Here is a 24501-nt window from a genome sequence, read left to right as displayed (position 1 = left end):
TTGGCGTGTATTTAGATGATCGTATAATTTTATTCTTTGTTTTTAATGTGGTATATCATGCTTATTGATTTACCTATATTGGACCATCCTTGCATCTCAGGGATAAATCCCACTAGGTCATGCATATGACACTTTGAATGTACTGTTGAATTTAGTTTACTAGTAGGTTATTGAGAAATTTTACATCCATGTTCATCAGAGATATTGGCCTGTGATTTTTTTTTTTTTTCTTGTAGTGTTCTTGTCTGGCTTTGTTATTAGGGTAAAGCCAGCCTCATAAATTGAGTTTGAAGTATTTTCTTTTCTTTAATATTTTGGAAGAGTTTGGGGAGAATTGGCATTAATTCTCCTTTTAAAGTCTAATAGAATTCATCATGAAGCTGTCTGGTTCTGGACGTTTCTTTGTTGGGAAGTTTTGTTTACTGATTTGATCTCTTTACTAGTTATAGTAAAGATATTATATATATATTATATATAGTATTATATATATTATATATAGTAAAGAGATTTGTATATATACAAAATCTGTTACAATTTCGTATTTCATCATCATTCAGTTTTAGTAAGTTTTAAGTTTCTAGAAATTTATGTTATGCAGTTTGTTAGCATATAATTATTATAGTAGTCTCATAATATTTTTGTGTCTCTGAAGTATCATTTATAATGGCTCCTCTTTATAATTTTATTTATTCGAGTTGTCACTTTTTTTTCTTACTATTCTAAGTGAACTAAAATAGATACTAATATACTCTTGGTTCATGCTACTGGGGTCACAGTTCTGCCCCTCTTTTCCTCCCCCACCACATTTGTTTCAGGAAGACAGACAGACTGGGGTTCAGATTCTTAAAACCAGGGAGATACTATTCCTGATATTTTAGAAATTTCAACACTATTTTTACTTTTGGGAAAAGAACAACAAAAGACAAAAGCCTTTAGCACCAAAATACACAAAGTGTGGTCTATGGACCAGAAGAATCAGCATCACCTGGCAGTTTGCTAGTTGTTTTAGTACCTTTTCTATTGCTTGTAAGAGAATACTCAAAACTGCATAATTTTAATGAAAAAAAATCATTTCTTATGAAGGCTGAGAAATCCAAGGTCAAGAGGCCACATCTGGTGAGGCCTCCATGCTTGTGGTGACTCTCTGCAGAGTTACAAGGCTGCAGAGGGCATAACATGATGAGGGGACTGAGCATGCTAGCTGAGGTCTCTCTTCCTTTTTTCATAAAGCCACCAGTCCCATTCCTATGCTAGTCCATTAATTTATTCATTTATTAATCCACTAATCTGTGAATGGGTTAATCCATTCGAAAGGGCAGAGCCCTCATAACCCAATCATCTTTTAAAAGCCCTGCCTCTCAGTACTGCTGCATTAATGATTAAGTTTTAACATGAAACTTGGAGGGGACAAACATTCAAACCGCAGCCGAAATGAAGACCCTTCATCTACAAACTAAAGCTGTGTAATCAGTATCTACATTTTAGTAAGATCTCTAAATGATTTTTGTATACCTTGACATTTGAGAAATGGGAATGCTAACGGTCACCTGATTACTCTGTGTATTAAAGCTTTACAATTTTTTGCTTGTAGCAATTCTGAGTTATAGTACCCTATTTAGGGTTGCTAATGTACTTCTCTACCAAGGAAATAGGGACTTTTTTTTCTTATTTATCATTTTGCATTGCCCCCTACTAGAATTTATAAAACTTTGGTGCACGTTAGCATATGAGGAGATTCATTTATTTATTTTTAAAGAATAGTTGGTCCCTTCCCCTACAGTCTGAAGCTACTGGATTAGGGTTAGGGCATCCATATGTTTAACACACTCCCTATTCAACTAAGTGTTAAAACTTGATAAGCCTAACTTCATTTGAAGAGTACATAAACATGTATAATTAAATATTTATGAACCACACCAGTTTTAATGATTAAATAACATGGCAAAAATATGCATTTAGTGTCCTTTTGTATCTTCTACTTTAATGATTGTCAATTTAAATTATAATAACATTAGGGAATTAACTTTACCCAAGAAATCTGAATGAATTACATATACATAGAAATACTGAGATTTTTTGGTAGAGGAACTTAATAATTTTGAGGCTTTGGGGAAGGAAGTTGGTGATAATTTCTTAGGACATGTTGTTACCATAAAACAGCACATCCTGGTGATGACTCATCAAAAATGCCTCTCGGCTGGGCATGGTGGCTCACGCCGATAATCCCAGCACTTTGGGATCATGAGGTCAAGAAATCAAGACCATCCTGGCCAAGATGGTGAAACCCAGTCTCTACTGAAAATACAAAAGTTAGCTGGGCATGGTGTCGTGTGCCTGTAGTCCCAGCTAATCAGGAGGCTGAGGGAGGAGAATCACTTGAGCCTGGGAGGTAGAGGCTGCAGTGAGCTGAGACAGCGCCACTATAGTCCAGCCTGGTGACAGAGTGAGACTCCTTCTCAAAAAAAATTAAAAAGCCTCTTTTTGGTCCTTTATAACTCTTTATGCAGAGGGGCTGGCCTAATTTGGAAACTGATAGTAATGGACTGATTTTTTTCATTTATATATAAAATAAATTATACAGATATAACACATCTGGTTTAATTGCCTTAGATGAGTTCATATATCCCAACACTGACTTTGCAAACATAGCCTGTTTCTGTTACCCAGGAAGTTTACTTGTGCCACTTTCAGGCAAAGGTTTCCTGGTTTCTAACACCATAGATTAGTTTTGCCTGTTTTGGGGCTTCCCACAACTAGAAACATACTGTATGTATTCTTTTGTGTCTGGCTTCTTTTATTAAATATAATGTATTTTAAATTTATTCATGTTGTTTCCTGTAACAGTTCATGATTTTTTGACTGCTGTTTAGTATTTCTTTTTTAAAATTATTAAATTATTATTTTTTATTATACTTTAAGTTCTGGGATACATCAACAGAATGTACAGTTTTGTTACATAGGTATACACATGCCAGAGTGGTTTGCTGCACTCATCAATCTGTCACCTACATTGGGAATTTCTCCTAATGTTATCCCTAGGCCCCCACCCCCCGACAGGCCCCAGTGTGTGATGTTCCCCTCCCTGTGTCCATGTGTTCTCATTGTTCAACTCCCACTTATGAGTGAGAACATGCGGTGTTTGGTTTTCTGTTCTTGGAATAGTTTGCCGAGAATGATGATTCCCAGCTTCATCCATGTCCTTGCAAAGGACATGAACTCATCCTTTTTTATGACTGCATAGTATTCCATGGTGTATATGTGCCACATTTTCTTAATCCAGTCTATCATTGATGGACATTTGGGTTGGTTCCAAGTCTTTGCTATTGTGAATAGTGCCACAATAAACATACCTGTGCATATATCCCTATATTAGAATGATTTATAATCCTTTGGGTATATACCCAGTAATGGGATTGCTGGGTCAAATGATATTTCTAGTTCTAGATCCTTGAGGAATCACCACACTGTCTTCCCCAGTGGTTGAACTAATTTACACTCCCACCAACAGTGTAAAAGCATTCCTATTTCTCCTAATCCTCTCCAGCATCTGTTGTGTCCTGACTTTTTAATGATCATCATTCTAACTGGCATGAGATGGTATCTCACTGTGGTTTTGATTTGCATTTCTCTAACGATCAGTGATGATGAGCTTTTTTCATATGCTTGTTGGCTGCATAAATGTCTTCTTTTGAGAAATGTCTGTTCTAATCCTTTGCCCACTTTTTGATGGGGTTGTTTTTTCTTGTAAATTTGTTTAAGTTCTTTGTGGATTCTGGATATTAGCTCTTTGTCAGTTGCATAGATAGATTGCAACATTTTTCTCCCATTCTCATGGTAGTTTATTTTGCTATGCAGAAGCTCTTTAGTTTAATTCGATCCCATTTGTCAATTTTAGCGTTTGTTGTCATTGCTTTTGGTATTTTAGACATGAAGTCTTTGCCCATGCCTATGTCCTGAATGGTATTGCCTAGGTTTTCTTCTAGGATTTTTATGGTTTAAGGTCTTTTGTTTAAGTCTTTAATCTATCTTGAGTTGATTTTTGTATAAGGTGTAAGGAAGGGGTCCAGTTTCACTTTTCTGCTTATGGCTAGCTAGTTTTCCCAACACCATTTATTAAATAGGGAATCTTTTCCCCATTGCTTGTTTGTGTCAGGTTTGTCAAAGATAAGATATTTGTAGATGTGTGGTTTTATTTCCAAGGCCTCCATTGGTCTATATATCTGTTTTGGTACCAGTACCATGCTGGTTCGGTTACTGTAGCCTTGTAGTATAGTTTGAAGTCAGGTAGCATGATGCCTCCAGCTTTGTTCTTTTTGCTTAGGATTGTCTTGGTTATGCAGGCTCTTTTTTGGTTCTATATGAATTTTAAAGTAGTTTTTTCCAAATCTGTGAAGAAAAGCAATGGGCAGTATGGCCATTTTCACGATATTGATTCTTCCTTTCCGTAAGCATGGACTGTTTTTCCACTTATTTGGAAAAGTAAGTTCCTCTCTTACTTCCTTGAGCAGTGGTTTGTAGTACTTCTTAAAGAGGTCCTTCCCTTGTAAGTTGTATTCCTAGGTATTTTATTCTCTTTGTAGCAATAGTAAATGGGAGTTCACTCTTGATTTGGCTCTCTGGTAGTTTTTTTTTTTTTTTTGAGATGGAGTCTTGCCCTGTTGTCCAATCTGGAGTGCAGTGGTGTGATCTCAGCTCACTGCAACCTCTGCTTCCCTGGTTCAGGCATCTCTCCTGCCTTAGCCTCCTCAGTAGCTGAGACTACAGGCAACTGCCACCACAACCAACTATTTGTTGTTTTTTTTGGTATTTTTATTAGAGAGAGGTTTCACTATGTTGTTCAGGCTGGTCTAGAACTCCTGACCTTGTGATCTGCCCACCTCCACCTCCCAGAGTGCTAGGATTATTGACTGTCTGTTTGTCTGTTATTGGTATATAGGAATGCTTGTGCTTTTTGCATATTGATTTTGTATCCTGAGAGTTTGCTGAAGTGCTTACCAGCTTAAGAAGATTTTGAGCTGAGATGATGGGGTTTTCTAAATATACAGTCTTGTCATCTGCAAACTGAGACAATTTGACTTCCTCTCTTCCTGTTTGAATACCCATTATTTCTTTCTCTTGCCTGACTGCCATGGCCAGAACTTACAATACTATGTTGAATAGGAATGGTGAGAGAGGATATCCTTGTCTCGTGCTGGTTTTCAAAGGGAATGCTTCCAGTTTTTGCCCATTCAGTATGATATTGGCTGTCTGTGGGTTTGTCATAAATAGCTCTTATTATTTTGAGATATGTTCCATCGATACCTAGCTTATGGAGAGTTTTTAGCATGAAGGGGTGTTGAATTTTGTTGAAGGTCTTTTCTGCACCTATTGAGATAATCATGTGGTTTTTGACATTGGTGCTGTTTATGTGTTGAATTACATTTATTGATTTGCATATGTTGAACCAGCCTTGCATCCCAGGGATGAACCTGACTTGATTGTGGTGGATAAAGTTTTTGATGTGCTACCGGATTCGATTTGCCAGTATTTTATTGAGGATTTTTGCATTGATGTTCATCAGGGATATTTGCCTGCAATTTTCTTTTTTTGTTGTGTCTCTGCCAGGTTTTGATATCAGGATGATGCTGGCCTCATAAAATGAGCTAGGGAGGATTCCCTCTTTTTCTATTGATTGGAATAGTTTCAGAAGGAATGGTACCAGCTCCTCTTTGTACCTCTGGTAGAATTCGGCTGTGAATCCGTCTGGTCCTGGACTTTTTTTGTTGGTAGGCTATTAATTACTGCCTCAATTTCAGAACTTGTTATTGGTCTATTCAGGGATTTGACTTTTTCCTGATTTAGATGTGGGAGGGTGTATGTGTCCAGGAATTTATCCATTTATTCTAGTTTTCTAGTTTATTTGCATAGACATGTTTATAGTATTATTTGATGGTAGTTTGTATTTCTGTGGGATCCCCTATATCATTTTTTATTGTGTCTATTTGATTCTTCTCTCTTTTCTTCTTTATTAGTCTTCATAGCAGTCTATCTATTTTGTTGATCTTTTCAGAAAACTAGCTCCTGGATTTGATGATTTTTTGAAGGGTTTTCGTGTTTCTATCTCTTTCACTTCTGCTCTGATCTTAGTTATTTCTTGTCTTCTGCTAGCTTTTGAATTTGTTTCTTTGTAGTGTCGATTGTCTTTACAATTTGGTATGTTTTTGCAGTGGCTGCTACTAGTTTTTCCTGGCCATGTTTAGCGCTTCCTTTGGGAGCTCTTGTAAGGCAGGCCTGGTGGTGAGATAAAATTTCTCAACATTTGCTTGTCTCTAGAGGATTTTATTTCTTCTTAGCTTATGAAGCTTAGGTTAACTGGATATGAAATTCTGGGTTGAAAATTCTTTTCTTTAAGAATGTAGAATATTGGCCCCCACTCTCTTCTGGCTTGTAGGGTTTCTGCTGAGAGATCTGCTATTAGTCTGATGGGCTTCCATTTATGGGTAACCCAACTTTTCTTTCTGGTGCCCTTAACGTTTTTTCCTTCATTTCAACCTTGGTGAATCTGACAATTATGTGTCTTGGGGTTGCTCTTCTCGAGGAGTATCTTTGTGGTGTTCTCTGTATTTCCTGAATTTGAATGTTGGCCTGTCTTTCCAGGTTGGAGAAATTCTCCTGGAAAATATCCCGAAGACTGTTTTCCAATTTGGTTCCATTCTCCCCGTCACTTTCAGGTACACCAGTCAAATATAGATTTGATCTTTTCACATAGTCCCATATTTCTTGGAGGCTTTGTTCATTCCTTTTTATTCTTTTTTCTCTAATCTTGTCTTCTCACTTTATTTCATTAAGTTGATCTTCAATCTCTGATATCCTTTCTTCTGCTTGATTGATTCAGCTATTGATACTTGTGTATGCTTCGCGAAGTTCTCTTGTGTTTTTCAGCTCCGTCAGGTTATTTGTGTTCTTCTCTAAACTGGTTATTCTAGTTATCAATTCATCTAATCTTTTTTCAAGGTTCTTATCTTCCTTACATCAGGTTAAAACATGGTCCTTTAGCTTGGAGGAGTTTGTTATTACCCACCTTCTGAAGCCTACTTCTGTCAATTTGTCAAACTCATTCTCTGTCCAGTTTTGTTCCCTTGCTGGTGAGGAGTTGTGATCCCTTGGAGGACAAGAGGTGTTCTGGTTTTTGGAATTTTCAACATTTTTGCACTGGTTTCTCCCCATCTCTGTGAATTTATCTACCAACATGGTCTTTGATGTTGGTGACCTTCAGATGGGGTCCTTGAGCGGACATGCTATTCCTTTTTGTTTGTTTGTTTTCATTCTAACAGTCAGGCCTGTCTGCCGCAGGTCTGCTGGAGTTTGCTGGAGGTCCATTCCACATCCTGTTTGCCTGGGTATCACCAGTGGAGGCTGCAGAACAGCAAAGATTGCTGCCTGTTCTTTCCCCTTTCCAGGGAAGCTTTGTCCCAGAGGGACACCTGCCAGATGCCAGCCAGAGTTCTCCTGTACGAGATGTCTGTTTGTCCCTACTGGTAGGTATCTCCCAGTCAGGATACATGGGCATCAGGGACCCACTTGAGGAGGCAGTCCGACCCTTAGCAGAGCTCGAACGCTGTGCTGGGAAGTCCACTGGTCTCTTCAGAGCCATCAGGCAGGGACGTTTAAGTCTGCTGAAGCTGTACCCACAGCTGCCGTTCCCCCAGGTGCTCTGTCCAGGGAGATGGGAGTTTTATCTATAAGTTCCTGACTCGGGCTGCTTCCTTATTTTCAGAGATTCCCTGCCCAGAGCTGCTGAGTAGTATTTCATTGTATGAATTATATCACACAACTTGTATATTTATTGTCCTGTTGATAGCACTTGGGTTATTTTTAGTTTGGAATTATTATGAATAAAACTACTGTAAACATTGCTAAAGTCTTTTGCTATGGACACACAATTTCATTTCTCTAGGCTACACACCTAGCAGAAAAATCACTGGCCATAGTTTATAAGAAACTTTACCTAACAGTTCTCTAAAGTGATTACATCCGTTTTCAATCTTGCCAACAATGTATGAATTCCAGTTTCTTCACATATACTTGTAAACATTTGATATTATCAGTCTTTTAATTTTAGCTATTTTTGTAGGTATGAAATCATATTGGCCAGGCGCGGTGGCTCACGCCTGTAATCTCAGCACTTTGAGAGGCCAAGGCGGGCGGATCATGAGGTCAGGAGATCAAAACCATCCTGGCCAACATGGGGAAACCCCGTCTCTACTAAAAATACAAAAAATTAGCTGGGCGTGGTGGCGGACGCCCGAAGTCCTAGCTACTCGGGAGGCTGAGGCAGGAGAACAGCATGAATCCGGGAGGTGGAGCTTGCAATGAGCTGAGATCGCACCACTGCACTAGCCTGGGTGACAGAGCAAGACTCCGTCTCAAAAAAAAAATAAAATAAAATAAATCATATCATATCTTACTGTTGTTTTACTGTGCATTTCCCTGATGACTAGTGATGATGAGTACTATTTCATGTGCTTATTGGCCATTTCTGTATCTTCTTTTGTAATGTGTCTGTTCAAGACCTTTTACTCATTTAAAAAATTGTGTTGTTTTTCTTTTTATTATCTATGTTTTCTGATATGAGTCATTTGTCAGAAATATTTTAATGCGAACATTGGCTTGCATTCTTAAATGGTGTCTTTTAAGGAATGGAAATGTTTAATTTTGATTAAATCTGATGTACTTATTTTAAAACTGCTAGTGGTTTTTGTGTCCTAAGAAATATTCACCTTAATCTTAAAGTTGTGAAGATATTCTGTTATGTTTTTTCTTTGAAGACTTATAGTTTTAGCTTGTACATTTAGATCTATGTTCCATTTAATTTTCTTATGTGAAATGAGGTAGGAGTCCAGGTTCATTTTATTCCATGTGTTTTTTCAGTTGATTCAGCAATGTTTGTTGAAAAGACTTTCCTTTCCTATCCAACTACTTTGACATTTTTGTTGACAATCAATCAGTTGACCATGTAAGTGTGGGTCTGTTACCAAAACTCATTTGTGTTCTGTTCTATGCCTATCTTTATGTAAATATAGTACCATACTTTCTTGATTTCTGTAGCAAGTTGCTATGGTTTGAATGTTTGCCGCCTCTGAAACTCATGTTGAAACTTAATCTCCAGTGTAAAGGTACTCGGCGGTGTGTCCTTTAAGAGGTGATTGGGTCATGAGGGTTCTGTTGTCATGGATAGATACATCCTTTTCACGGGTTAGTTGATTAGTGGGTTACCATGGGAGTGGGTTAGTTATCAGGAAAGTAGTTCTGTTATAAAAAGCCAGGTAGATTCTCTCTCCTGAGGCCCCTCAGCATGTGGTACCCTGTACCACACAGAGACTCTGCAGAAAACCCCCAGCAGCTGTAAGGCCCTCACCAGATTTCACCCTTAGACCTTGGGCTTTCCAGCCTTCAGAACTGTAAGAAATAAATGTATTTTCTTTATAAATTACTTCATCTTGGTTATTCAGTTATAATAACAGAAAGCAGACTGACATAAGTCAGTATCAGATAATATCAGTTCTCCAACTTTGTTATTAAGAGAGTTCTTTTTCAAGATTGTTCCAATTCAAAATCATTTGCATTTTATTCATGCTTTAGAATATTTGTTAATTTTAAAAATTGGGATTTTGTTGAATCTATAGACAATTTGGGAAGGGTGGAGATGTTAATAATATTGAGTCTTTTAATTCTGAATATGGATATCTCCATTTATTTGGTTTCTTTAATTTTGCAATGTTTCAGTACAGAGGTCTTTCCATATTTCATTAGCTTTATTTCCACATTTATAATACTTTTGATACTACTGAAAATGGTATTTTTTTTCCCAATAAAGAAACCATTAATCTTATGTCTTGTGACCTTGCTAAATTCACTTTGTTCCACTATTGTTTTTGTAGATTCCACTTTCTATGTAGATTATTATGTTTTCCATAAATAATGACAGTTTTATTTTTTCCTTTATAATCTTTGCATGTTTTATTTCTCATTTGTGCACATGGCGGTCACTAGAACTCCTTGTACATTTTTGAATAGAAGTGGTATGAGAATGTATCCTTAGCTACTTACTGATTTGAGAAGGAAAGAATTTAGTATTTTACAACTCAGTGTGATGTTATATGTACATTTTTTTATAGACAGCATTCACATTCATGGGTTAAGTCCTACTCTTAGTTTGCTGAAAGTTTTATCATAAATGAGTGTTAAATTTTGTTAAGAACTTTTGATGCATAAATTGAGATGTTCATGTGATTTTTTTTTTCTAGTCTCTTACTTTATATAAGTTGAATTTTGAGTGTTAAACCCATCTTGCATCTCTCTAATAAATCCCACATGGTCATGATATTTTAAAATATATTGTTATATTTAATTAGCTAATATTTTGTCATAGATTTTTAAATCCTTGTTCATAAAGAATAATGGAAAATTTACTTATATGTTAAATCAATGGACTATAATTTTTTGTAATATCTTTGTCTAGGTTTTTTTTTTTTTTTTTTGACTAGGGTTGTGTTGGCCTCATAACAAAAATTGGGGGGAGTTCACTTCTTCTTTATTTTCATTTAATTCCACTGAAACAAATAGTTTTATTTTATTTTTTTCCCTTGACTGTTTTATAGAAATTGTTGGAAGAAATTACTGTTGAAGCTATCTGGACCAGGAGTTTTCTTTGTGGGAATGTTTTTGATTAATAATTTAACTTCTTTATTAAATAATTGAACCAATTTCAATAAATAGTGTTTTTCAAAGACTTTGTTCATTTTGCCTGTCCAGTTACCCTTTTAGTGTTTGTAGGATCTAAAGTGGTGCTTTCTATTTGAATACTGACTCAGGCAATTATTTATGTTTTCTCTGTTTTTTCTTGGTTATAATTACTAAGGCATAGCAGTATATTTATTTGTCCAAATAATTAACTTTTTAATTATTTATTTTTTAAATTGTCTTTCAAATGTATATTTCATAGTTTTTTTTACTTTTTGGGTTTAATTTATTGTACTATTTCTAGCTTCTTAAGGTGGAAGCTTAGATATTGGTTTCATTTTTGTTTAATATATGCTTTTAAAGCTAAAATTTCTCTCTAAGTGCTGCTTTAGCTGTATCAAAAAATATTTGATTTAAAAAATTGTTGAGTTTGAAATATTTAAAAACTTCTTTGGCTTTTAAAGACTCACGGATTATTTAGAAGTATGTTGCTTAATTTCAAAGTATTTTAGGACTTTCACTTCTGAAAGTCTGTAGGACAACTACAGATCCTATAGATAACAGAAAGATGATGAGTGGAGAGGTGAAATAGCCAAAGTCCTCGAAAAATACTATTTATTGAAACTCATCCAGTTATCTACTAATAAGTTACATTGTTAATAAAAGCTTTTCAACAAAGAAAACTTCATATCCAGATGCCCTTTGGTCAAGGAACACAATCAGTATGGTTTCAATTTTTTGAAATCTGAGACTTGTTTTCTCTCCAGCATATTGTCTTTTTGGTGACTGTTTCATATGCATTACAAAATGATATGTTTTCTTCTGTTGTTAGTTGGAGTGTTTTGTAAATATTAACTAGGTGAAGTTGGTTAATAATAGTGTTGTCCAAACCTTCTGTTCCACTAATTTTTTCTGGTCTAATTAAATAATACTGAGTGCTAGATATTAAAACCTCATTATTTTTAATGTGTCTCTGCTTATTTTTTTTTCATTTTTTTGTTTCATGTATTTAGAAGCTTTAATATTAGATGTCCACACATTTAGGTTTTTATCTCTTTCTGATTGAGTGCTCAGTTTATTACCAGAAAATTTCTGTCTAAAATTCTTCCTGCTGTCCCTCTGTAGGTAATGTATCATTTTTCCTCTGGCCAGTTTTAGGAATTTTTTTTTTTTTTGAGATGGAGTCTTGCCCAGTCGCCTAGGCTGGAGTGCAGTGGCCCGATCTCGGCTCACTGCAAGCTCCGCCTCCCGGGTTCACGCCATTCTCCTGCCTCAGCCTCCCGAGTAGCTGGGACTACAGGCGCCCGCCACCACGCCCGGCTCATTTGTTTTGTAATTTTAGTAGAGACGGGGTTTCACCTTGTTAGCCAGAATGGTCTTGATATCCTGACCTCGTGATCCACCCGCCTCAGCCTCCCAAAGTGCTGGTATTACAGGCGTGAGCCACCGCGCCCAGCCCAGTTTTAGGAATTTTATATTTTATTTTGATTTCAGTTGATTGTACATGATGTATGCAGGTATGATTAACTTTGTGTCTCACTTGGGGTTTGCTGAAGTTCTTTGATCTGAGAATTGGCGGCTTTCATTAATTGGGAAATTTTTTGGCCATGTCTTTTCAAATATTTCTTCATTCTCTCCTTTTTCATGAGAAAAATTTACTTATATGCTAAATCAAGATCACTTGATATTGTTCCATAAGTTCTAGATGCTCTATTCCTTTTATCATGTTTTTATGCCTTGGGGTTTCATTTTTTGATAATTTCTATTCACTTATCTTCAAGTTTACTTATCTTTTCCTCCAATGGATGCAGGTAAACCCATTGTATAAACCATTTTCTGATGTATATTTAATTCCTAGAATTTTTCTTTGTATCTTTATGTATAGTTTTCATCTTCCTTCTGAAATTTTCCACATCTTTGTACATGTTTTCCGTCTTATTTACTAGATTCTTTAACGTATTTATCATTGCCATTTTACAAACACTTTTTGCTACTTCTGATATTTAGGATTTAGGTAATCTTTGGATCTGCTTATGCTGTTTTTCTCCTGATCAGGTATAAAAATTTCTTGCTTCTTTTCAAGTCATGGCCACCGTTTTATATTTGAGAAAGTCTGTGGCTACCTGGATAGGAAGAGGGGCAGACTCTCTCTAGGCTGTTCTATACTGTTTCCAACTTTCTATGTACTACTTATCTACTCTATGTATTTAGTCAAGGCTCACCAGAAGAAACTGCTGAATGAAGGAATGCTTGTTTTGTGGCAGAAACTCCTCAGATTTCCAATCTGTTACACCAGCTTTGAGTGATTTTTTACATGCTATGGCAAATTCCTTCTCATCAGTATTCCCTTTCTGCCAGAGATTAAAGCAGTTGTGAATCACTTCTATATGATGAAAGGTTAATAACTTCTGGAATTTAGTTCTTTTGGGTTTCTTTAAATTATTTCATTTCTGCTGGGCTTAAAAAGCATATGAATTTGTACTTTATCTGGTATGTACTCGCTGTGAATGACAGTCTCTTGCAACTTTCTGCATTCTAACCAGAAATGAAGTTCTAGGACTTATTTTAGATGGTGTATGAAAACTATGAAACTGAGTGTTTATGAATTAAATAAGAGAGGTCTTAATGTTTACAATTATATCTTATTTTAAAAATTAAATTCTATCAGCTGTATCTTAGAAATATTTTCACTAAATACTCCTTGAGTGTCCCTTAAATGCAAGCCCATATTTAAAAGAAAAATGTTTGCTAATATTCAGATAGTAAAAAGAATGAGATAAGGTTCTATAGGCTATGCCCAAAGGATAAATTCTAGTAAATATTTTGCAAAAAGCTCAAATTTTAGAAAATGTGTATAAGACAATTATGAATTAAGATTTATCATGCTCTTCAGCCACTATTCATTGTCCTCCTGCAATAATATATTTAAAATTTAGCTATTTTAAACAGATTTAAGTTAATTCTAATAGTCACAAAATTAACTGTATTTCAACTGGGTCTTGTAATTTCAAAATGTAAATGTATAATGGCCAGATGTTGACTTTAATTAATATATTTAACTTGCCTTTTTTTTCTCCCTAGGAATCCTAAAACCAAAATTTTAGAACGAAAACAGAAACATGGCTCACTATATTGCATTTCTCTGCACGGTTTTGGTGCTGCTTCTTCAGAATTCTGTGTTAGCTGAAGATGGGGAAGTAAGATCAAGTAAGAACTATCAGCATTGTCCTTTTTTGTTATCAACAAATTAATCTGGAAATTAAACTAGGGGAGTTCAAGTAATGGTTTTAAGGGTCTCATTCTTACTGTTTTTGATTCTGTAACTCCCTAAAATAAATGAATTGCTATGTTACTCATTAACTGAGAAGAAAAGCTTCCCTCAGAGATAATTTTGAGAGGGCTCTATGGCAATAGTTTATTCAACTAACACATCAAGCTTTGGAACAAACAGTCTGGTATTGAGTCCATGTTCAGCCACTTTTGAGCTGCATAATAGGAAGATAAAGAAAGCCTTGTAGATTGGTTATCAGGACTGAATGAGATAATGCATGTTAATGGTTTAGCACAGTACATCTCAATGAATGTTGTTATTGCTTGTAAGAAAGCTTGCATATAGAGATAAAGAGCTATATTAATTATAGTTCTGTTACCCAAACTATCATTTAGAGATAGCATACTTTTAAAAAAAAAAAGTTTGCTTATATTTACATTTTAAAACTCATAAACATTCTACTTTAAATTAACTATGGTCTCTATAAAAGTTAAATGAGATGGTTTGATAATTTGATTCAACTTGGCTTAAAATTTATTAATACAATGATATTTAAAGCTTGCTTAACACTTTTATAGTTTAATTCATGCAATCACTCTATAATGTGTATACCCTTTCCTTTTTTTTTTTTTTTTCTTGGGTGGGAAAAGGGATTTTAAAAAGTTAAGGGGCGTACCTAGTAAAATACAGCTTGTGAGGGCAGTAAGTAGTATTCGAACCATGTTTTCGCTCTTCAATCACCTTCCTTTTCTATAATGTCATTCATCTCTCTAAGGAAGAGGTTCTCAGGACGGATATTATGTCTAGGGCTTATTAATGGCATTATTTGCTTGTGTGCCCATGCTCTTGACTAACTTTGCAGTTATGAAATACATGTTCTGTGGCTCTGTGACAGGGAGAAGGGTAGGAAGGGCCAAGAATAACCCTCTAAGAGTGAATCAGGTGGCACACAAACACTAGCAGCTTCAGACAACAATGAGTCTCAGTATTTAGGAAGGGCCAACATTGAAAAGCTCTGCCAACAAACTCTTCTATCCTTTCGTCTCCCCACACAAAAAACAAAAAAACAAACAAAAAAACCAATAAAAGCATAAACCTTTAATCCCAGTCCATCCAGCTTCCGAGCTTCCAAAAATAACAGAAAAATTGCATTCCCTTGGGTTAGCAAGTTTGCCTCTGGGCAGAACTCCATTTCTGCTGTCCCCTCCTTGACCTCTAGCAGTGGCCACCATGGCAGAGCTTGTTGGAATTGTGTCCCTTACACCTTCTGAGGATACTACCACCTGTAGTAGAGCACTTTAGGAATAATGTCATAATCACAGATACATTTTTGAGACAAATCCCTATTTTGGCAATTCTTTTTATTTTTTGAACTTCTTGACTGTTATAAATTTAGGAGGGGGTGGCAACCTAACTGTGGAAGGTCAGAAAAGGTTTTATGGTAAAGCTGACAGGCAATCAGGGATCTGAAACAAGAGTATTAGTCAGGTAAAGAGGAAGACATTCTAATAAAAGGGAAGAGCAACTGCAAAGGCCCAGAGTTGGGAGACTAACACAGACTAAAAGATAAACTGGTTTGTTGGGGCAATTCCGATAGTTTGGAATGGCTAACAAAATGCACAGAAAAGAACAGCTATATTTGTCTTCTTCTGTAACTTCTGTACTCAAATCAGCAATAATAGCTATTATTTATAGCCCATATGATAATGAGATAATTTTATATTCATGCTTCGTTTTACATTTAGCATGCTAGCATTTATCACAGGGAAAGTCTTTTTCTTTTTTTTTTTTTGACATTTTTTAAAATTATACTTTAAGTTCTAGGGTACATGTGCACAACGTGCGTGTTTGTTACATATGTATACTTGTGCCATGTTGGTGTGCTGCACCCATCAACTCATCAGCACCCATCAACTCATCATTTGCATCAGGTATATCTCCCAATGCCATCCCTCCCCCCGCCCCCAAAATAGGCCCTAGTGTGTGATGTTCACCTTCCAGAGTCCAGGTGATCTCATTGTTCAGTTCCCACCTACGATTGAGAACATGTGGTGTTTGGTATTCTGTTCTTGTGATAGTTTGCTGAGAATGATGGTTTCCAGCTGCATCCATGTCCCTACAAAGGACACGAACTCATCTTTTTTTATGACTGCATAGTATTCTATGGTGTATATGTGCCCCATTTTCTTAATCCAGTCTGTCACTGATGGACATTTGGGTTGATTCCAAGTCTTTGCTATTGTGAATAGTGCTGCAATAAACATACGTGTGCATGTGTCTTTATAGCACCATGATTTATAATCCTTTGGGTATATACCCAGTAATGGGATGGCTGGGTCGTATGGTATTTCTAGTTCTAGATCCTTGAGGAATCGCCATACTGTTTTCCACAATGGTTGAACTAGTTTACAATCCCACCAACAGTGAAAAACTGTTCCTATTTCTCCTCATCCTCTCCAGCACCTGTTGTTTCCTGACTTTTTAATGATTGCCATTCTAACTGGTGTGAGATGGTATCTCATTGTGGTTTTGATTTGCATGTCTCTGATGGCCAGTGATGACGAGCATTTTTTCATGTGTCTGTTGGCTGTATGCATGTCTTCTTTTGAGAAATGTCTATTCATATCCTTTGCCCACTTTATGATGGGGTTGTTTGTTTTTTTCTCATAAATTTGTTTGAGTTCTTTGTAGGTTCTGGATATTAGCCCTTTGTCAGATGAGTAGATTGCAAAAATTTTCTCCCATTCTGTAGGTTGCCTGTTCACTCTGATGGTAGTTTCTTTTGCTGTGGCAGAAGCTCTTTAGTTTAATTAGATCCCATTTGTCAATTTTGGCTTTTGTTGCCATTGCTTTTGGTATTTTAGACATGAAGTCCTTGCCCATGTGTATGTCCTGCATGGTATTACCTAGGTTTTCTTCTAGGGTTTTGATGGTTTTAGGTCTAACATTTAAGTCTCCAATCCATCTTGAATTAATTTTCATATAAGGAATAAGGAAAGGATCCAGTTTCAGCTTTCTACTTATGGCTAGCCAATTTTCCCAGCACCATTTATTAAATAGGGAATCCTTTCCCCATTTCTTGTTTTTCTCAGGTTTGTCAAAGATCAGATGGCTGTAGATGTATGGTATTATTTCTGAGGGCTCTGTTCTGTTCCATTGGTCTATATCTCTGTTTTGGTACCAGTACCATGCTGTTTTGGTTACTGTAGCTTTGTAGTACAGTTTGAAGTCAGGTAGCATGATGTCTCCAGCTTTATTCTTTTGACTTATGATTGTCTTGGAGATGCGGGCTCTTTTTCGGTTCCATATGAACTTTAAAGCAGTTTTTTCCAATTCTGTGAAGAAACTGATTGGTAGCTTGATGGGGATGGCATTGAATCTATAAATTACCTTGGGCAGTATGGCCATTTTCACGATATTGATTCTTCCTATCCATGAGCATGGTATGTTCTTCCATTTGTTTGTGTCCTCTTTTATTTCACTGAGCAGTGGTTTGTAGTTCTCCTTGAAGAGGTCCTTTACATCCCTTGTAAGTTGGATTCCTAGGTATTTTATTCTCTTTGAAGCAATTGTGAATGGAAGTTCATTCATGATTTAGCTCTCTGTTTGTTACTGGTGTATAAGAATGCTTGTGATTTTTGCACATCGATTTTGTATCCTGAGACTTTGCTGAAGTTGCTTATCAGCTTAAGGAGATTTTGGGCTGAGATGATGGGGTTTTCTAAATATACAATCATGTCATCTGCAAAGAGGGACAATTTGACTTCTTCTTTTCCTAACTGAATACCCTTGATTTCTTTCTCTTGCCTGATTGCTCTAGCCAGAACTTCCAACACTATGTTGAATAGGAGTGGTGAGAGAGGACATCCTTGTCTTGTGCCAGTTTTCAAAGGGAATGCTTCCAGTTTTTGCCCATTCAGTATGATATTGGCTGTGGGTTTGTCATAAATAGCTCTTATGATTTTGAGATACGTTCCATCAATACTGAATTTATTGAGCGTTTTTAGCATGAAGGGCTGTTGAATTTTGTCAAAGGCCTTTTCTGCATCTATTGAGATAATCATGTGGTTTTTGTCTTTGGTTCTGTTTATATGCTGGATTATGTTTATTGACTTGCGTATGTTGAACCAGCCTTGCATCCCAGGGATGAAGCCCACTTGATCATGGTGGATAAGCTTTTTGATGTGCTGTTGAAATCGGTTTGCCAATATTTTATTGAGGATTTTTGCATTGATGTTCATCAGGGATATTGGTCTGAAATTCTCTTTTTTTGTTGTGTCTCTGCCAGGCTTTGGCATCAGGATGATGTTGGCCTCATAAAATGAGCTAGGGAGGATTCCCTCTTTTTCTATTGATTGGAATAGTTTCAGAAGGAATGATGCCAGCTCCTCCTTGTACCTCTGGTAGAATTTGGCTGTGAATCCATCTGGTCCTGGACTTTTTTTGGTTGGTAGGCTATTAATTATTGCCTCAATTTCAGAGCCTGCTATTGGTCTATTCAGGGATTCAACTTCTTCCTGGTTTAGTCTTGGAAGAGTGTAAGTGTCCAGGAAATTATCCATTTCTTCTAGGTTTTCTAGTTTATTTGCATACAGGTGTTTATAGTATTCTCTGATGGTAGTTTGTATTTCTGTGGGGTCGGTGGTGATATCCCCTTTATCATTTTTTATTGCGTCTATTTGATTCTTCTCTCTTTTCTTCTTTATTAGTCTTGCTAGCAGTCTATCAATTTTGTGGATCTTTTCAAAAAACCAACTCCTGGATTCATTGATTTTTTGGAGGGTTTTTTGTGTCTCTATCTCCTTCAGTTCTGCTCTGATCTTAGTTATTTCTTGCCTTCTGCTAGCTTTTGAATGTGTTTGTTCTTTCTTCTCTAGTTCTTTTAATTGTGATGTTAGAGTGTCAATTTTAGATCTTTCCTGCTTTCTCTTGTGGGCATTTAGTGCTATAAATTTCACTCTACACTATGCTTTAAATGTGTCCCAGAGATTCTGGTGTGTTGTATCTTTGTTCTCATTGGTTTCAAAGAACATCTTTATTTCTGCCTTCATTTTGTTATGTACCCAGTCGTCATTCAGGAGCAGGTTGTTCAGTTTCCACGTAGTTGAGCGGTTTTGATTGAGTTTCTTAGTCCTGAGTTCTAGTTTGATTGCACTGTGGTCTGAGAGACAGTTTGTTATAATTTCTGTTCTTGTACATTTGCTGAGGAGTGCTTTACTTCCAACTATGTGGCCAATTTTCGAATAAGTGAGATGTGGTACTGAGAAGAATGTGTATTCTGTTGATTTAGGGTGGAGAGTTCTGTAGATGTCTATTAGGTCCGCTTAGATGTCTATTAGATCTGCAGAGTTGAGTTCAATTCCTGGATATCCTTGTGAACTTTCTGTCTCATTGATCTGTCTAATATTGACAGTGGGGTGTTGAAGTCTCCCATTTTTATTGTATGGGAGTCTAAGTCTCTTTGTAAGTCTCTAAGGACTTGCTTAATGAATCTGGGTGCTCCTGTATTGGGTGCATATATATTTAGGATAGTTAGCTCTTCCTGTTGAATTGATCCCTTTACCATTATGTAATGGCCTTCTTTGTCTCTTTTGATCTTTGATGGTTTAAAGTCTGTTTTATCAGAGACTAGGATTGCAACCCCTGCTTTTTTTTGTTCTCCATTTGCTTGGTAGATCTTCCTCCATCCCTTTATTTTGAGCCTATATATATCTCTGCATGTGAGATGGGTCTCCTGAATACAGCAGACTGATGGGTTTTGACTCTTCATCCAATTTGCCAGTCTGTGTCTTTTGATTGGACCATTTAGTCCATTTACGTTTAAGTTTAATATTGTTATGTGTGAACTTGATCCTGTCATTATGATATTAGCTGGTTATTTTGCTCGTTAGTTGATGCAGTTTCTTCCTAGCATCGATGGTCTTTACATTTTGGCATGTTTTTGCAATGGCTGGTACTGGTTGTTCCTTTCCATGTTTAGTGCTTCCTTCAGGGTCTCTTGTAGGGCAGGCCTGGTGGTGACAAAATCTCTAAGCATTTGCTTGTCTGTAAAGGACTTTATTTCTCCTTCACTTATGAAACTTAGTTTGGCTGGATATGAAATTCTGGGTTTAAAATTCTTTTCTTTAAGAATGTTGAATATTGGCCCCCACTCTTCTCTGGCTTGTAGAGTTTCTGCCGAGAGATCTGCTGTGAGTCTGATGGGCTTCCCTTTGTGGGTAACCCGACCTTTCTCTCTGGCTGCCCTTAAGATTTTTTCCTTCATTTCAACTTTGGTGAATCTGACAATTATGTGTCTTAGAGTTGCTCTTCTCGAGGAGTATCTTTGTGGCGTTCTTTGTATTTCCTGAATTTGAATGTTCGCCTGCCTTACTAGGTTGGGGAAGTTCTCCTGGATGATATCCTGAAGAGTGTTTTCCAACTTGGTTCCATTTTCCCCCTCACTTTCAGGCACCCCAATCAGACGTAGATTTGGTCTTTTCACATAATCCCATATTTCTTGGAGGCTTTGTTCATTTCTTTTTCCTTCTTTTTACTCTAGACTTCTCTTCTCACTTCATTTCATTCATTTGATCTTCAATCATTGAAACTCTTCTAGTAGATTGAGTCGGTTACTGAAGCTTGTGCATTTGTCTCGTATTTCTCGTGTCATGGTCTTTATCTCTGTCAGTTCGTATATGGCCTTCTCTGCATTGATTATTCTAGTTATCCATTCTTCCATTCTTTTTTCAAGATTTTTAGTTTCTTTGCACTGGTTACGTAGTTCCTCCTTTGGCTCTGATAAGTTTGATCGACTGAAGCCTTCTTCTCTCATCTCGTCAAAGTCATTCTCCGTCCAGCTTTGATTGTTGCTGGCGATGAGCTGCGTTCCTTTGGAGAGGGAGATACACTCTGATTTTTTGAATTGTTTGAATTTCCAGCTTTTCTGCCCTGCTTTTTCCCCATCTTTGTGGTTTTATCTGCCTTTGGTCTTTGATGATGGTGACGTACTGATGGGGTTTTGGTGTGGGTGTCCTTTCTATTTGTTAGTTTTCCTTCTGACAGTCAGGACCCTCAGCTGTAGGTCTGTTGGAGATTGCTTGAGGTCCATTCCAGACCCTGTTTGCCTGGGTATCAGCAGCAGAGGCTGCAGAAGATAGAATATTGCTGAACAGTGAGTGCTGCTCTCTGATTCTTGCTCTGCAAGCTTCATCTCAGGGGTGTACCCCACTGTGTGAGGTGTGAGGTGTCGTTCTGCACCTAGTGGGGGATGTCCCCCAGTTAGGCTACTCAGGGGTCAGGGACCCACTTGAGCAGGCAGACTGTCCGTTCTCAGATCTCAGCCTCCATGCTGGGAGATCCATTGCTCTCTTCAAAGCTGTCCGACAGGGTCATTAACATCTGCAGAGGTTTCTGCTGCCCTTTTTTTTTTTTCTTTTTTTGCTATACCCTGTCCCACGAGGTGGAGTCTACAGAGACAGGCAGGCCTCCTTGAGCTGTGGTGGGCTCCACCCAGTTCGAGCTTCCTGGAGGCTTTGTTTACCTACTTAAGTCTTAGCAATGGCAGGCGCCCCTCCCCCAGCCTCGCTGCTGCCTTGCAGTTAGATCTCAGACTGCTGTGCTAGCAATGAGGGAGGCTCTGTGGGCGTGGGACCCTCCCAGCCAGGTGTAGGATATAATTCCTAGTGTGCTGTTTGCTAAGACCCTTGGTAAAGCACAGTATTAGGGTGGGAGTTACCCGATTCTCCAGTTGTTGTGTTTCTCAGTTTCTAAAGGGATTCCCTTCCCCCTTGCACTTCCCAGGTGAGGTGATGCCTTGCCCTGCTTCAGCTCTCGCTGGTTGGGCTGCATCAGCTGACCAGCACCGATTGTCTGGCACTCCCCACTGAGATGAACCTGGTACCTCAGTTGAAAATGCAGAAATCACCCCTCTTCTATGTCGCCTACACTGGGAGCTGGAGGCTGGAGCTGTTCCTATTTGGCCATCTTGCTCGCACCCCCCAGGAAAGTCTTTTTCTTTCCACAACTGCTTATAACTTGTTCAAATGTAACTTGCACCAAAGATGGTATTTTTTCCCCCCAAAAGACCTTAGGATGTGCTGACCACATGTGTTTCCTGGTAACTCGAAACAAGAATCTCTATCTCTACTAAGCAAGGAATAGCTTTATACCTTTAATCATAGATTGTTAGGACAATTTGATGCTCTGACTATATCATTCACTGAATATGAGACATCAGACCTTTAGAAACTCATCTTGGATATAATGCAAGAGTTGATTCATTGGGTGATCTTGGTTCATTTAACTTTTATCAACTATTAATATATCAAAGATGAAATTTTATTGGCTAGCTAAGTCCTGAAGTTGGTAGAAAATCTGTTTTTAATTTTTTTCTCCATATTCACTGGCTTATATTTTTGTAAATATTTCAGGTTAGCATTAAGCTACCCATATTTCATTGACAATTTAAAATAAGCAATGATGTTAGTGTATAGCTGAAACTCATAAATTTAAAATCTCTCCCTTTTTGCTTTTTATATAAAAGATGTGCTATGATGGTTTTCTTTTGCACTTAGGTTGTCGTACTGCTCCGACAGATTTAGTTTTCATCTTAGATGGCTCTTATAGTGTTGGCCCAGAAAACTTTGAAATAGTGAAAAAGTGGCTTGTCAATATCACAAAAAACTTTGACATAGGGCCAAAGTTTATTCAAGTTGGAGTGGTTCAATATAGTGACTACCCTGTGCTGGAGATTCCTCTTGGAAGCTATGATTCAGGAGAACATTTAACAGCAGCAGTGGAATCCATACTCTACTTAGGAGGAAACACAAGGACAGGGAAGGCTATCCAGTTTGCCCTCGATTACCTTTTTGCCAAGTCCTCACGATTTCTGACTAAGATAGCAGTGGTACTTACGGATGGCAAATCCCAGGATGATGTCAAGGATGCAGCTGAAGCAGCAAGAGATAGTAAGATAACATTATTTGCCATTGGTGTTGGTTCAGAAACAGAAGATGCCGAACTTAGAGCTATTGCCAACAAGCCTTCGTCTACTTATGTGTTTTATGTGGAAGACTACATTGCAATATCCAAAATAAGGGAAGTGATAAAGCAGAAACTTTGTGAAGGTAAGCCTTAAAATGCCTTAATATAATTTGGAAACAATTAATAATTGTGCTTTTTACATTTTGATATAATCTCTGCATTAACACTGGTGTAGATTGTTGTATTTAATGTCAATTATAATGTTACAACATTTATAATGTTATAAATGTTATATTTACACTGTGAGCACAAATTTTTTGTGTTATATGTATTTAGGATAAATTTTGGTTTTAAAAAATAATTTACAAATCTACATATGGAAAATACAATATTTTGTAACATTTATTATTTTTCCTTTCAATTATAACATGTCTATGGTAGAGATTGTAGAAAAAAGGCACAAAGAATAAAAATATATATAAATCACACGTAATTGTATCACCCCATTAATGAGTTTTTCTATATTTTACATTCTAGTTTTTTTCCTTTTTTCCCTGGTATGTTTTAGTTTACTCTTCTGCCTAAATCAAGATACTGTTGCATATATAATTTCCTACTTTGTTTTTGTAGTATATACTCTTGTGTATAAAATTTTTATACTCTATTCACATGATAGCAGGCAAGTTCCAACTGTAATTTATTTTAAATTTTTCCTGTTTTTGTACATTTAGTTTATTGCTGTTTTGCTAATATAAACGACAAAAATGAATATTCTTGTACATAGTTCTGAGCTAGAATTTCATTATTTCTTCAGAAAAAAAGCTTCAAATTACTGACATATTTAAAGTTAGGGAGAAACATGTTAAAATTGCACTTTAAAAAAGCTTAATTTCCTTTCGCACAACATTTGAAAATAAAATAACAGTTTATTAATTATGTTTATATTGTTTCATAAAATCTAACTTCATGTTCATGATAATTGCATGGTATGGGAAGGTCCCAGTTTTGGTAAATATTAATCCTATTAAGGCATAGACATGCTAATGTTCACATTATTTTAGGGGAGAGTAATTTTTTATATCTCTTATTTTTTAATAATATAGGTATTTAGTGTACCGTATTAAAGTAATATTCATATAAAGTGAATATTAGTTTGTCTACAAAAGCTCCCAAAGTGGGTGGCTTCACAGTTGACAAAAAAATCCTGTGTGTTTCTGGGTTAGGAAACAAATTATATCATTCATTCCTCTGTTTTCTTCACATTTGCTTGTGGGATATGGTAGAGGAAAACATTTTTAAATTTTCGTATTTAAGAGACTATAAAAAATTAAACATCTTCTTCCATGAAACTTTAAGTAAAGGTACTATAACTACAAATCGCCACTACAGTTCTTTTTATGAATCTCTAGTGGTAAGATTTTGTTGACGTTTATCATCCTGAACAGGCAAATAGGATTTAAATTTTTAATATGTGGTCATATTAGTTAGAATTCTTTGGTTTTGAAGCCAGGTATTTTTCATTCTTAAAACAGACTTTTCCTGGA

General features: G+C 36.7%; 1 protein-coding gene across 1 annotated transcript in view; it reads left to right on the top strand.

The window, feature by feature from the left end:
• Positions 1-24501, top strand: part of COL21A1 (collagen type XXI alpha 1 chain) — a 197584-nt gene that overhangs the window by 51495 nt on the left and 121588 nt on the right. The window contains exons 4-5 of the mRNA XM_025384346.1: positions 13804-13929; positions 22549-23100. Coding sequence (XP_025240131.1) covers positions 13842-13929; positions 22549-23100 — 640 coding nt within the window. The 5' untranslated portion in view covers positions 13804-13841. The remainder of the gene's footprint in view (positions 1-13803; positions 13930-22548; positions 23101-24501) is intronic.

Source organism: Theropithecus gelada, chromosome 4 (assembly GCF_003255815.1).
Source record: "Theropithecus gelada isolate Dixy chromosome 4, Tgel_1.0, whole genome shotgun sequence".
Lineage (NCBI taxonomy): Eukaryota > Metazoa > Chordata > Mammalia > Primates > Cercopithecidae > Theropithecus > Theropithecus gelada.
This window is presented reverse-complemented; position numbering and strand designations above follow the sequence as displayed.